The following is a 16023-nucleotide window of genomic DNA, read 5'->3' on the forward strand; positions in this document are numbered from 1 at the left end:
AATTTCTCGTGTACAAAATGTAGCTTTAGTTCGCTTGCAAGACCTTGCCCAACGACTGTAATGAAATAACTCCCAACTTCATACAAAATGCATTAATTGCCAACCGAAAAAACTACAAGTATTAATTAGCCTGATATTTAGTGAGATATACCATAGCCTAAAGCTGAAGTTTTGATTATTAGTAGCCCAGTCAAGAGTTCAAAAGATGGACATTGTTTACAAGGGATATGTTTTTGACAAAATATGCAGATCCTCAGAAGGAGAAAAAAAACTGGCAGAAATAAGCTGACCCCGAAAATAAAAGCTCCAACATTTGCAACTTTTTGTTATACAGGAGCCCATTGCTGTTGTCAGCTACCCTAATCTCTCACACGTATATCACCATATAAAATTGCTTAAGCAAGTGCACCTGTGCAAGCAGTAGCTGGAGTAGCATTGGCATGTTTCGTTGCTGAACTGTATTTTGCTGTGATAAATCTGGGAAATAAGATCACATGCACACCAATATGAGAATTGCAAGAAGTTAAGCTATAAGAGCTGTACTAACAAATTAAATTCATTCTGTCAAGACGTAACCAACCTAAAAAAATCCCTCCACAGAAGTTCAAACATCAACCAGTTCATTCCATCATCACCATCTTTTCGGTTTGAAGCAGAAATTGTTCTGATAATTTATACAAGAGAGTATCAAGAAAGTTAAAAGTTGTAAAAATTTGACAGAAAGGGAAACATAACCACATAAACACGACAAAACAACCCAATACCTGGAAGCAGTTTTCTTCAGCTCATCAAACATATGTCGAGGAGAAAGGCATCCCATGGCTAACCATGGAGAAATTTTGCACGAGAAATTGGCACCATATATGCTGTTAGTGCCGTCCTTGGACTTTGGTGGCTGTGCCTTGCATTCAGCTGCAAATTTTTGGAGTCTTTGCATTGCTTCAGTCTCTCCTCCCACCAGGGAACCATTAGCAGATGGTTTTCCATCCTATGAAAAATTTACACAAATAAGAGAATTGCCAAAATCTTAATAATCAAGAATATGCAAATCACAGTCCAGCATACTTAATGATCAAGTCCAGGGGTCTATAATCTATCAATACAAGTCCTCTAACAGTGATTATGTTACAGACTGATTTTCTGATTGTAAATATTGTATGAGCACTAAGGATTTAATGAAGATGAAGACCTGATAATTTGATTGATAATGGTTGAAAGCTTACAAAGGTAATAGGTTTAGCCTACAACTCTCCTGTTAGCAACTTGAGGTTGCCACTCTCTATTTCCAATAACCAAATTCATGCCTAATTACTACTAGAGTACTAGACTACTGCCTTCTTATATATATACAAGCCAAAAGCTACAAGCCCACAACATCAACCAAGCATTGATGACCCTTGTCTTCTACTGATGCAAATAAAATCAGAGACCCGTTTCATGCAGCAGCAGCAACAACAACAACCACCATTTGTACTCATGAACCGTGATCCTCTCCTAGTCTCCTTCTGTCTAATGTTATATGCTCCTGAAAACTCAACTTCTTCATGTCCTTAATTCCTTCCATCCAAGTCATCTTTGGTCTTCCCCAGCTTATTCTAAGTTTTTCTTTATCCCAAACCTCTACTTTCCATACTGGCGTGTCTTTTGATCTCCACTTGACATGCCCAAACCACCCAATCGGTTCTCCCTTATCTTATTCTCAATGACCGCAACTCCAACTTTCCTCCGAATATCTTCATTTCTAAATTTATCCTCTAAGGTGTTCCTCCTAAAATCCATCTTATCAAACGCATCTCTGCCACTCCAATTTTACTAATATGATCCTTCCTGAATGCATAGTACCCAAGTTGCCTAACTCCATAAAGTCCAGAATTATGTTTAACTGACCGAAACAGTTGCCTAAGCAATTCAGACTCCATGACCTTACAGATAATTTTATGCAAAGTATTAACGGCTAATGGCTATACCTATCAACAACATGTTTGTTAGGGGTTAAAAGTTGGAACTGGTATGAGAATCAGGAGGATTCCGTTTCAACTAGTTTGATAAAAGTAGTGGAGTAAATTGGTTGCCTCTAATAAACAGTACCCACATCTGAAACCTGCACCACCCAGAGGTACTGTAACAGTATAACAAATTATGTTATTTGGTGGAAACAGAAAGCTCACTTTGCTCTCTACAACAGCAACTGAACATGTGACTTGATTACTAAGGTAGAAGAAATTAATATAGTACACAAAACTACAAGAGAATTGAAGAGGAGAACGAAGAAAATCAGCACTGTTCAACAATCAACATCACCATAGCCAGATCAAGCCATAATGAGCCTCAATTTGCTTATTAAGGCTAAGACCAACCTTCATTTTGGCAAAAAAAAAATTGCATTAAGCAGCAAAAACTCAAAAGAGGAGGAAGAAGGGTAATAGAAGAAAATTGGCAGCTTGGGTAGTATACAGTAATATGGTGGTTCTGATGTATTGAAAAATAAGGATGAGGTGGACAGTGTTACCCAATTGACTAGTATGAGATTCAGTACAGATTTGCAAACCTGCTACCTTATTACTTCGGCAAAAAAAAAATACTGACTTTATAGTATACATCACATGTTTCTGTTCACAGTCCACAAGGGGTAGGGGTGATTAGGTAACACTACTTGTGGATACCATTCCATTTTTAAAACTATAGCTGAAACAAACAACGTATTTCATAATGGGTTGATATACATTCCATTCCCTTTACTTAATGGATTCATTCCATTTCGTAAACTATAGTCGAGTCAAACAGGCTCCATGGGTTTGCAACTTTGCAGCATGTACAAAGTCCAAACATAGCCATTGATTGATTAATAAGGTCCAAGTCCAATGTGATTCAGCCACCTGTTTCACAATATTGGAAATGTATGGTGAAGTTGCTCATCACCGTATAGCCCAAAAAAATGGTTGGGAATGACTAAAATTCAAAAATGTAAGATATGATGTAGAACTTTCTTAAATTGCCTCAAGTCCTAGCAAGTTGAGGCCATCCCCTTATTCCTTCAAAGGGAAATTGTTTCTATGTACTAGAATTGTTCACTACACTCTCCTAAGTGCTGGAACAAACATATGGAGTATCTATCATTACAATTGCTTATTTCCCAGTTTTTTAGTGGAATTTTCATGCCAAGAGGACCTATAATACTGTAATGATTTAATGACCATTATTTTCATTAGCTTTATGCGAAAGGAACAATATCCTAACGAACACCTAAGACACACACTTGAAAGTTTCATAGACCAAGACAAGACTAGAGAAATGGTAAACTTCAATGTTTGCACTTCCCAACAGAAAATATTTCCAGGAGAATACATGTTGTAATAACACAAGACAATACAACATCAACATCCCCAATGCCTCTGAAGAGTATACCACCAAAGGCTTGATAGGGAGTTCCATGAACGCATACAACATAACAAAGGCTATTTGTAAAGTTTGACATAAGTGACTGTCAGATAAAAGGTTACAGTAAGTGCAAATGAACAAGAGGGAGGCTAATCGTCAATCTATGGTTCCTCAAATGCCTTCCATGTATAATAGCCTACATGCTCTAGTCCACTCTCCACCAAATAAGATATTAAAGCATCACATAATCAATTTAAGGAGCACAAGTTAGCATCTTTAAATACTCTACAGCCACAAATCTATCTTACCATAAACTAATAAGTCCAACATTATGCAGAACGTTGCAAACATTTACTTAATTCCTCATACAAATCCAAATATCTTCACATAACATTCCATTGCAAAAGCTCAAACACTTCCTCTCAGTCAACCCGGTTAATCAGTGCAAAAATTGAAAAGAATTCACAGAAATAGACCATGAAATTTTACACATCAAACAATAAATTCCAACACATATAAGATAATATAACATAACCAAAGAATCAAAGCATTGAATCAAACAAATTCGACGAAACCAAACTAGAACTCGAAATGCTAGAAGCGAGTAAAACCTGAGACAATGTAGCATTTGGGTTAAGACCCAAATCAACAAGAGAAGGAATCTCTCCAGGCTCCACATCCCCTCTAGAAGGCAACCCTTTCAACTGATCCAAAGCAGCAATAGTATCCCTAACCTTCAACCCTTGCACTTTCTCCCTAAACCCACCATAATTAGTAGGCATACCCTGCAATTCAAAGGGCAAATCCTCCAAATGATACAATGTACTACCCCAAAAATACTTCACTTCAACCCCTTCATCCTTCATTGCTGTCTCAATCTTCGCCTCCGATTTCGCCTCCTCTTTTGACACTTCCCGGTGCACATACACCGCATCAGCTCCAATTGCTTTGGCCAACTCAACAAGAACAGTCTCAGGTTTCCCAATTCTCACAACCAAATCAGACCCTCTTGCCCTAAGATTCTTCCTAAGATCAGAAACCGATTCAACCAAGAAAGAGGCCCGAAACGGCCCGGTTTTGTCGAACCCAGAAGAGGATTTCCCGTAATCCCTAGGATCAAAACAGTAAACAGGAAGAACAGACATTGACTCATTGTTTGCAGTTGTAAGACACTCATTGTCATGAACTCTAAGGTCATTTCTGAACCAAACAATGGTGGCTCTTCGAACAGCGGCGCCATTAGAGGGGTCTGAAGGAAGGCGAGGGTTGACAGAAAGAGGGTTTTGAAGAGGGGTAGCGGAGAATGAGGACTTTTTGGAGAAGGGTTTTGGAGGAGAGAGAGTGGAGGAAGAGAGAGAAAGAGTGGAGAGAGCAGAGGTGATTTGAGGTGGGATTTTGACGTTTTTGGGGGAGAAAAGTTGGGTGATTTTGGAAGGGATGAAGAAGTGGGTAGGAAGAGTAAGAGCAGAGGAGAGAGAAAGAGAGAGGGAAGCAGTTGGAGGTTTAAAGGGGGTTAACAATGGCGGATTTTTGTTATCATTTTCTGGGGATTCAGAGGATTGGGTGGTGGTTGGTTCAAACTCCATTGATGAATTTTTGGAGGTTTGAGAAGATAAGTTGGTGTCAATTAGTGGGAGCTATGTGTAATGTATAGTATTCGAAATGGGTTGGTAGATTGATGTTTGGTGAATTGTGATGGTTGAGGAATTTTTTTTTATATATACCATTAATATTAATTCTAATAATGATGATTAAAAGTTATAGTTCTCAAAAAAAAAAAAAAAAAATGATTAAAAGTTATAATAATTGCCTAATTGGTGTTAATTTAGCGGAAATTATTTGACTAACACCTACTACCATCTTTTATACAGTATTTTTTAAAAATTAAAAAATCAAGCTTTTCATTTAGGAATTCTTCTTGTTTTTTCTTTAAAAAATAATCTCATTATTAACACTTCCTTTATTTCCTTAATTCCTAAGGTTGAAGCCCCCTCTCATATCTCAGAATTTAGGCCAATTGGTCTTTGCAACACCATCTATAAGTTAATCACCAAGATCATTTCTGATAAGCTAAACCTTTTCTCAATAAGCTCAATAATCCCTTACAGTCTAGCTTCATTAAAGGAAGGGGTATCGAGGATAATGTTATTGTGATAAAGGAGGTAGCCCATATGTTCAGTAAAGCAAAAAAAGGGAAAAATATAGCCGCCCTTAAACTTGATTTGTCTAAGGCTTATGATAACTTGGAGTGGTCTTTCATTGAGGATACCTTAAAGGCTTTTAATTTTCCTCCTTCCTTGGTTAAGCTTATTATGTCTTGCATCACTTCTCCTAGAATTTCAGTCCTTTGGAATGGAGAGATTACCAAAGAGTTTAGGCCCTCTCGTGGTATTAGACAAGGAGATCCCATGCCCTCGTACATTTTTGTGCTTTGCTTGGAAAGGCTTTCTAGCTTGATTGAGTCTAGTGTCATTGACAAAAATTGGTCACCTATTAAGATTTCTAGAAACATTAGCATTTCTCATATATTTTATGCTGACAATGTGTTTTTATTTGGTTATGCCTCTTTGGGAAATGTTAGTGTGATGTTGGAGATTCTCAATAAATTTGGTGACATGTCAGGGCTTAGAATCAATTTTGCCAAATCTTCCATTATCTTCCCTAATAAGATGAGTTTTGCTGTTAGACAGAATATAAGTGAGCATTTTAATCTCAAGGCCTCTTCTTCCTTTGGCAAATATTTGGGCATCGAGATCAATCCTAATCGTCTTAAAGGCTCTCACTATCTCTCTCTTCTGGATAAAACCATTAGTAAAATAAGCGGTTGGCAGTCTAAACTCCTCAACCTTGCTGGTAGATGTACCTTGATAAAAGCAGTGCTTAACTCTTATCCTGTTTATCATATGCAATCTAATGTGCTCCCCTTTTCTGTTGTGGATTCTTTAGAGAAGCATTGTAGGAAATTTCTTTGGAATAAAGTAGACAACATTCACTATTCTCCTAGAATTGGATGGGGGCATGTTACTAAACCTATGAAAATTGGGGGGCTTGGTATTAGAAGACTTAGGGAATGGAACATCGCTTTTATGGCCAAATTGGGATGGACTTTGCTCACTAATCATGATAAATTATGGGTTCGAATTTTTAATGATAAATATTTGAGACATTCAGCCCTTTTTGATTGCATTCCCAATAATTCTCATTCTCCTATTTGGAGGGATATTATGAAAGGGAGACACTTTTTGGCCTCGGGATTAAGAATTGGGATTGGGGACGGAAAATCCACCTCTCTTTGGTTCCACCATTGGGTTGGGGATAAGCCCTTATATCTTTATTTGGATAATGATGTTCCCCCTTCAAAAGCTCATTGGTTTGTTTGTGACATAATTAGAAATGGTGATTGGTATTTGGATGGTATTAAGCATGTCATTCCTGAGTTCATTGTGGATTTAATCTTAGCTACGCCCCTCTCTAAGCGGGGAAATATGGAAGATTATATCACTTGGACCCTTTCAAGCGATGGTGCTTTTAATATCAAATCTGCTTATCATCATTTAATCAAGAATAGTGTTTCTGTGTCTTCTTTCTGTCAGTCTTGGAATGGAATTTGGAAAATCGGTGCTCCTCCAAAGTATAAAATGCTCTTGTGGAATTGTATGCATACCATTCTCCCTGTGGCCCAAAAAATTTCAATTTTCCTCCCCTTCGTGAGTCCCATGTGTACTAGATGTGACATGTATGAAGAGTCTCATATTCATCTTTTTAGAGATTGTATTTCTTCTCATATTCTTTGGAATGATATTTTTTCTAAAATACATTTGCCTAACAATTTCAATTTTCAGAAATTTATGAATCTTAAATGGGTGGATTGGTTGAATTACAATCTGAATTTTGATGCTCATTGGAAAATGGTCTTTGCTATTGCCTTTTGGCACTTGTGGAGAAATAGGAACATCACTGTTTTTGAGAAGAAAATGTATCATGCTCATGCTATCTTTGCTCGGTTTTTCAATGATTACCATAGTACTAACATGATTATGCAGGATAAAGAGAAAAGAATTGTTATATCCTCTAGCTCTGAGGCTAATCTTCATGAAGCTGATGCTGAGAGATTCCCTGCTGGCAATGCTGATCCTGCTGCTGCTATTATTGCTGCTAATGATGTCTCTACTGCTGCTTGCTCGAGGGACAGTACTTTGGATAAAGGAAAGGGAGTAGCTAGCTTCTCTTTAGCTAATTCTTCTGCTACTATCTCTGCTTCTTCTACTGCTAAAAAGAGTTCTGCTGCTTGTGATTGCTCTTTGGTTAGAACCAATCCTTCTGGTGGTTCTATTCCTAGAGCTCCTTTTCTCACCCTCAGATCTGGTCCTCCCTCGAGTGCTGAAGCTCTGCTTTGGATTCCCCCTCCTCCTGGCTACAAAAGAATCCACACTGATGGATCTTGGAGAAGAATTAATGTGGCTGCGGGTGGGTGTGTTATTTGAAATGAGGATGGTTCTTGGTATCTTGGTTTTTCAACCAAATACAACGCTCTCACTGCTCTTGCAGCTGAGCTTTATGCTGTGAGGGATGCGCTTGCTATGGCTGAAACTTTCAAAGTTAAAAAAGTGGAGCTCTACACTGACTGTCTCTCTATCAAAGTCATGCTTGATACCATGAATTTTAATGCTCACCATCAGTTGGCTTCCACTATTAATGATATAGCCATAATCATTAATAATCTTGAAGATGTTGAGGTGGTGCATATCAGAAGGGATCTTAATGTCATAGCCCATAAGCTTGCTGAATTTGGGAATGATATGAGCATAGGACATAAAACTTACTTCTCTGTTCCTGAAAGTGTCAAGGTTCTGTATGAAAGGGAGTTGGGGCCTCTTGCTGCTGCGGCTGTTATCTAATTTCTCCAACCTCTTCTTGCTTTCATGTCATCTCATCTATGTTCTAGGTTGGAGTATCTTATGTAATAGGATTATGTTCTTTCAGTTTGCTTTTTCAAACTCTAGTTTCAGTTTGCTGTTTTGCTTTGTTTGGGCTACCTACATCAATTTTCTTTGTAATATTTCTGATGTAAGGATTTCCTTTTATTAATATATTTCCCCTTCTTGTGTTAAAAAAAAAAAAATCTCATTTGGCAACTTTTAAATATTCTCTTGAACTCTATTTGTTACTACTAAATTGTTTGCTCCATTTAACTTTTTATAATCCAATGACTCTCATATTCGTCTTATCGTATAACTTAAATATCTCCAATTTTGTTTAAGCAAAAATTATATAAAATCTATTAATTATTAGAGAAAGATTAGCGCACTCTTATTTTAAAACTTTAATCTATTGTTACATCAGTTATTAGGTTTTTTTTAATAATTATGTTAAGACTCCTTAAAACTCGATTAGATTTATCTCTTCATCCCTTAGACTCATTTATTTTATATAAATCAAATTATTGATGTTTTTTAAAAATTAAAAAAGTTAATTAATTGTTAAGTTGAGTCTTGAATTTTCAAGACTCCGCTTCAGATTTTGTTAAGACCAAGCTTCATAAATGCATTTTAAAAAAAAAAGTCTTATCTTAAGACCACAAAATTAGAAAATGATAGATGTTATTTAGAGTCTTAAGACCTATGGGCTAATCTTGCGTGCTCTTACTAAAACAAAACTGACATCATGAAGAGACACTTGTCAACTTTTTATGAAAATTTTTCCTACCAAAACTATTTTTGACATCATTAATTTATTTCTATTAAAACTAAACAAATACAATATTTCTTTCAAAATTAATTAATGAGATTATGATTACACTTTTCGAATAAAGAATATTGACAATTATTTTAAGCAAATAATATTTATTTAATCCGTGCAACCCACGGGATTAAACTAGTGTAATATTATAAAAGTAAACATTGAAATAAATGACTTTTATTTTATAAATTTGTGATAATTTGTGGTTAAAGATTTTTAAACTTGACCCACAAAAGTGTACTCGGATAAAAAATTAGGGATAGAAAGAGTAGTCTACAATTGTTTAATAAAATTGCTTTCAACGATTGTGTTCTTTAAGGCTTGTGTCAAATTTATTCTCGACAACATTTTTGAAGTAATTTGTGTGTCATCAAGAGTTATGATCAAATAGATTCAGTAAAATTATTTCAATTTAATAGGACTTTAATCTATGAAATACTCAATTTATATGGTTGTTTAAAATGGAGGTAAGAAAAAAAAGGTTAAGAGACCCCTCACGAGGTGACGAGGGGAACTCCTAATGCATCAGAAGATAATATAGCTGAGGGACTAGAATTATTACAAAGAATAATATCCATGCTATGAGAAAATACAAGTTGATATCAAATATCAACAAATCTTGTTAATATATGGGTGTTGCAGTCTTTTCAACTATGTTAGCGAGGAACAAAATTGTAAGAACAAAGATTCCAGCTCATTCCCATTATTCGAATCCCGTTTCCAAAGGAATCGACGTTAACGATCATCATCAATTTGTCTTCAACCAACGCTAACTCTTGTGGATTCCTTCAATGGAGAATGAAAAGCTCATCTTTAATGGTGAAACAATGAAAGCTCATCTTCAATGGTGAAGCAATGAAAGCTTATTTTTAATGGTTGAAACAATGGAGGAGTTTAACACCTACCCTTTGGGCTTAATTATACCATAAATTACTCCTTTTTACTTAGAATTTTCATTTAATTTGGCAACGAAGCCACCGATAGTGTTCGGGATTCGCTGTCGGTAGTGTTTGATCAGATTGGCGTGTGTTCCTTCATTGTGGAGAGAAGTGGGTTTCACTTTTGGGGCATTGTTTCTCTCTCTTCCTCCCCAGATTTACCCACAAATGAGCACAACGGAATCCAACTCAGCTTTCCATTATTTTATCAATACTTTTCCAAAAGTCTTAGACTATTATTTACAACACTACCATTATATTAACAATGTTTGTTGATATCTGATATCAATAGGGACCGACTCTCCATACTATCACTAATTAAATCTACATTAGCTGTCTAGTCATTTGTTCAATTAGCCTCCCAAAAGTACTTGTATGTCTTATACTTCAATTGTCAAACTTGGTGAGATGAGTGCATATGTCCGTCAAGTGCCCTTAATGCAATTGATGACAAGGAGTTTTACTCTAAATTTTTTAATATTCTCCTAAATTCAATGGTAAAAAAGAATACCTTTGTGAAGAGTCGTGGCCTTAGCGATGAAGATTTTGAAGTTGCCGAGATTGAAGGTACGCGCTCTGAATACTCAATTCACATGTTGACGTGAAAGATATGATTTTTTTTTATTAATTTTTTTTTTTAATTTTTTAAGGTAATAAGAAATAAACGTTGACGTGGATAGTATGTGGGTGAAAAAACTTATACTACCTCCGTTATATGTTATTTGCAACGATTTGACATAAAACAGAGAAGAAAAATGTCTAATCGTTGCATATAACCTGTAACGGAGGTAGTATATAAAAGTGGGAATATACTATACTCCAAAGAAAATAGACATCTTGCTACGGAGTAGTCTGTAACTTTGTATGATAAGACATGTAAGACTGTAATTGAAGTTGAACAGCTTTTCCCACTCAAATCTCTACATTCTTCGGCAAATCTATCCTCTTTAAAGATGGAAGCTTTGCAATGTTTCAGGAATTTCAGCCATGTCCCAACCTTTGCTGCATTCCTCCATAACCAATACAACCTCAATAAATCGAAAAACCGATTCAGGGTCGCCGTAAATTTGAGCAGTGATGACGACCCTTTTCTTCAAGCTGCCCTGCATTCTGCTACTCTTCGTTTCCAAGAAACCCATCGCCCAGGTTTCTCTCTTTTCTCTCTCCATTACAACATTCTTTGTCTCTAAGTTTTCATTTAGGCATTTTATCGAACAGTGGGTAGGCTTCTGTAAAATTACATGGAAATCCAGGAATATGCTGTTGTATTAAAGTCTGTTAATGTTTGTTTCAAATGGGTATTTACGAAATTAGGTGTTAATGTTTGTTTCAAATGGGTATTTACGAAATTAGGTGTTAATTTTTTACTGTTCTTATAAATTGCTTCTCTATACATTTTCATGGCAGCTGGTTTCAAGGTTGTTTCCTTTGTAGTGGCCTCCCTTTAAGTTGTTTATGTGATTATTTGGTAATAGTTGGAACTTGAACAAACCATTGTATCAATTACACCCATGCTGAATCTGATGCAGAACAGCAGAAGCCATCCCATATGTTCCAGGCTTCCAGCTGCATGAATTTTGATTGATTGGCAAAATTCTTCCTTTTCCTGTCTGCCTGTTATGTTCATAAAAGGAAGAACTATATATAAGTTTATGTAGTAGTTTTATGTATTAATTAGTTGGTTTTGTATGGACTGCTTGAGGGCTTGGCATAACGTCGTAAAGATCCGAAGGAATAAAGGATGATATTGAAGTTCCAAAAGCTGCAGAAGTTTATAAAATTAATCAATCCCTTATCATTCTAAGAAGTGATTGAAATAGAAAATTTAGCAGCCCAAATCCTTTACCTTTAATGTCAACTCGATATTGTCTTAACTGTATTTTATTGTAAGACTTTTTCTTTCGCAATGGTTTGTGGTGCTCAGATTATGATTCTAACATGTCGGGACTCTGGCTTTTCTGCATCTGCAGACCCTCTTTTCCATGATCCTTATGTGGCTTGCTTGGTTCCTGCAAATATTCCTGTCTATATGGAGCAGCATGTGCACCCTTATTGCCTTGCTACCAAGTTCATTGATGATAGTTTGCTCCAAAATTTGAGAAATAACGATGAACTGAAACAGGTATGATTAGTCTTAACATGTGAAGCTTTCAGTTCATATCAAGGGCAGTGACTATGTTTGAGGGCATAATGAAAATATGTAGGTTGTTTTGTTGACAGATGGTGCCGATACCCGTGTTTATAGACTAACTTGGCCAAGTTCTACATTGATATTTGACATATCACCAGATAGAATCTACTGCAACGTATCTCAGAAGCTTAAAGGTATGTTGTGTGTACATCTGCAAAATGTGGTGGCCTATTATAGTTAAGTGCATGAAGATTTCAAATATTGATATTGAAGTTATTAAAATCTTAATGTTTTCCATTCCTAGTAGCTTCAGGGTTGTTGATGTTGCGATAAGTGCTTGTGTGCTATAAAAAATGTTTCGACTTTCTATATCATATTTCCATAATTCCATTTGCTAAATTGAGAGTAGTACTCTTCTAATGGCTTTGCTCTTTTGATACTTTTGATTCTTGGGAAATTCTATATGGTAGCCTCTAGTTTGTGCATTTTCTATTTGGTGTAATTTTTTATTGACCATTTATTAAGAGACCCTTTGCTGTTGCATAATTTTCAAATGTGCCCTTTTTGTGTTTTATGTGGCTAACCTAGCTATAAAATGACTATTTCTTAACCTAAATCTAAAAAATTCTTACTCACCCCTACTTAACATTGCACCACCACCAATTCCCACTAATTAAACCACCAGAACCACCATCACCTAGCTGTTACCACCATCAATACCATAGCCTAGCTGCTACTGGCTACCACCACCAAGACCATCGCCCACCCACCACATCTAACCCAAAACCACCCTACATTCACTCAAAAACATGCAACTTCTGCTACACCTACATCGCATATCCTTCACGACAACAGAACTTACCCAGCTACTATCACCACCATTGTAGCATAGAGCACTCACGATTCACCACCTTTGACCCTTGCTGCACCTTAAAAACCTCACCTACGCCCACTCCCTTGCTACACTCAACCCACACCGACAGTAGCAGCTTGCAAATTGTGGCACACAAAAGCCCCTATTCGATTTAGCTTGCAATTTGTTCAGCTAAATCAATTTCGTGGTGGAATCTAGGCTGGAGTGGGTGGTTTGGGTGGGTGGACTGTTTCAGGTTAGTGGAGGTGGTGTTGGGGTGCGGTGGGGGTGGGTTTGAGGTGAGGAAAGTGAGGTTGGGTGGTTTTGGGTAGGTGGGGCCATGGGTGTATTTTTGGGTAGGGCTGCCTACTTGTGGGGTTGGGTAGGGTTGCCTACTTGCCTCTGGGTGGCTGGATGGTGGAGTGGCGATGGTAGATGGGTGGTTGTCATCAAGGGTTTTGATTGAACAATTTACGGGTGAGTTAGTAATTATAGTTATTAAAGTTAATGTTACTCTATATGAATACTACAAGAGGGGGATTGAATTGTAGTATGGAAAGTTGCCTAACTTTCTGCGGAATATACTGAAGCTAAAGGAACTCAATGACAAACAGAACTTTAGCGTGCTTCTTGACCCTAAACAAGAAGAAAACCATGACCATTAAGGATTTTAAATAAAAATTATTTACTAGAATAGGGCAACAACCTATTACAAGCTTCTGTTCCTAAAAGAACTTCTGTGTTCTCAGTTTCTACTCTGAAGCACTAGGCCTGTCAAGGAACTCTTCCTATGTGTCTTTAATTGAAGGCTTCCTTTGCTCCTTGAATGTCTCCTTATATGGACTGAGTACGCATACCCTGTTCTCAAGCACCACATTCTAAAACACTCTAGTCGTACCTTTATATAAGTTTGTCTTGTGTCATCATCAAAACATCAAGGTCAACAGTTAAATTATGAAGATGAACCAAGAAAACATGGGTTAGGCCATTTAAGGATGATTAATGCACAAATTAGACTTTATAAAATTCTAGGAGGTCACTATAGAATATGGCAAAAAAAAATTCCACCAGATAGAAAATGCAAAAACTAGAGGCTACCATGTAGAATTTCCCTTGATTGTTTTTTACTCAATAACTTTCATGAATATCTTGGTGCAATTTTCCATTTTATAGAAGTTTTTGTGTATCATAAATCTTCTAATAAACTCATAATATCTTGCAGTCTGCCTATGTATTTCTTTAACTAGAGGATTGTGCCTTGAGTCTTGACATGGTTTATAAAATTTTAGATATTGGTGCTCAGATCAGCAGGAGCTGCTTATTGCTTCATGTTTCACTAGACTCTTCTAACATACAAGAAGTCCTGCGTAAGAAAGGATTTAATGGTAACCGCCCCAGTATATGGGCTCTCCAGGTTTTAATGTCATCGACATTTGTCTGTCTTTACCCTTCTGTTAATATTAATCAGTGCACTTTATTGAAGTAAATGTAATTTTCCTCTTCAGGGCCTGCCTTTAATGACATTGACAAGTTTTGAAGATATTCTGTCTGCTGTCAGTAGTTTAGCCATGAAGGGAAGTCTTGTAATGGGAGAAGTCCCTGTCTGTTTAGCAGAAACTGAAGTTGAGCTGAAGGTAGTAACATTTCCCTGTCATGCTTGCTTTGAACCTAACTTGCATCCTTTTCTGTATGAAAGACTATTTGTTACTTTTCATTGATTCCCAGACCAGTCATGAAGAATGGATGCACAAGCTTTTCATGCGCCATGGATTTCAGGTTCATGTGATCGATTATAAAGATGTGGCTAGTAGTTTGAGTAGAGATCTATCAAACGAAACCTCTAGCACTATGCTCTTTGTTGCAGAGCATATGAGATTTTCTGATGATCAGGTTAGAGCACATATGCTCTTCCATTCATATTTAGTTTCACCTGTGGTATGGGAGAAAAAGGGCTTTAATTGTGGAATTGGCTTTGAAATACTATAACATATGTGTTTCTCCCATTTCATTTCTAAGATGAAGTTAACAGAATAACAGGATGGGATCATGTGTTTTACATCCAACTTTGTCATTTCACTTAGATGAGGCACAAAACCACAACTAAAGATAATGGGATATAAAATGAGACATACGGAGTATAATTTGATAAATTATCTCTAATAGTATCTGTCAAAATGTCGTCGTAGAACAAATTACCTGTAATGTATACTTTGTCCAATGTTTGCCTATGAAGTTATGAACTGTGATTAAAATCTTTTCTCAAAGCAATAGAAGCGGTGTGGAGTCTTGAGTTGAGAAATTGAGTTGATGTCTATTAACTGAAATACCTTAAATTTTTCTTTGTTATTTTTTAAAACATTTTACTAATATTGTTGGACATCTGTGCAGATGGAAATGTGGCGAAGTGAATTTCAAAGGACTGAAGAGGAAGCCGACGAAGAAGGGTTTGAAGATCTGTAAACATATTCAAGGAGTTTTCAATTATAAGTTGTAAGCATTCAAACAATTTTGAAGTCCAAAAAATATTCAATTATTAGTGATGGAATATAATTTTAATGTTGTTACTCACAAACACAAACGGAAACTTTTTTTTTTTTGGTTGGTAAGGGAGAAGGGCCCTACCGAGCCTGAACCTTTCACAGGTCCTTCCGGCCCGGGTTAGCGGGCTAGACAATTCGGAGGAGGGGGGGGGGGTAAGAGAATCCCACTCCCCCAAATTGTCACTATTGAGTATTGAACCTCCCCAACCTCATGGTTGGAAGGTACTCTCCTTTCCACTAGACCAAGCTTGGCTTGGTAATACAAACGAAATTAATATTCCAGAATCAAAATACTCTCACTATATTACAATACTTGTATTACAATTACATTGGTTAAATATAATCAGTATGTCCAAAAAAAAAAAAAAAAAAAAAAAGGAAATTTTGCAAAAAAACACCTTTTAAATCTTATTTTTTTTTGCACCTTTCAAAAAAAATGTTGCA

General features: G+C 36.5%; 2 protein-coding genes across 2 annotated transcripts; one reads left to right on the forward strand and one right to left on the reverse strand.

Moving 5' to 3' along the window:
• Positions 1 to 58: 58 nt before the first annotated feature.
• LOC110727906 (blue-light photoreceptor PHR2-like) lies at positions 59 to 5084 on the reverse strand. The gene is made up of 4 exons (XM_021907498.1): positions 3990 to 5084; positions 765 to 988; positions 581 to 664; positions 59 to 477 (listed from the first exon to the last, which is right to left on the reverse strand). Exons 1-4 carry the CDS (start codon positions 4962 to 4964, stop codon positions 396 to 398), a joined length of 1365 nt encoding a protein of 454 aa, XP_021763190.1. The 5' UTR covers positions 4965 to 5084; the 3' UTR covers positions 59 to 395.
• A 5792-nt stretch (positions 5085 to 10876) lies between these two features.
• LOC110727907 (putative S-adenosyl-L-methionine-dependent methyltransferase MSMEG_1480/MSMEI_1444) lies at positions 10877 to 15928 on the forward strand. Its single transcript, XM_021907500.1, has 7 exons — positions 10877 to 11201; positions 12026 to 12177; positions 12260 to 12380; positions 14329 to 14453; positions 14545 to 14673; positions 14765 to 14929; positions 15428 to 15928. The coding sequence occupies exons 1-7, from the start codon at positions 11009 to 11011 to the stop codon at positions 15497 to 15499; spliced, it is 957 nt and encodes a 318-aa protein (XP_021763192.1). The 5' UTR covers positions 10877 to 11008; the 3' UTR covers positions 15500 to 15928.
• Positions 15929 to 16023: the final 95 nt, after the last annotated feature.

This window comes from Chenopodium quinoa, unplaced genomic scaffold (assembly GCF_001683475.1).
Source record: "Chenopodium quinoa cultivar QQ74 unplaced genomic scaffold, ASM168347v1, whole genome shotgun sequence".
Lineage (NCBI taxonomy): Eukaryota > Viridiplantae > Streptophyta > Magnoliopsida > Caryophyllales > Amaranthaceae > Chenopodium > Chenopodium quinoa.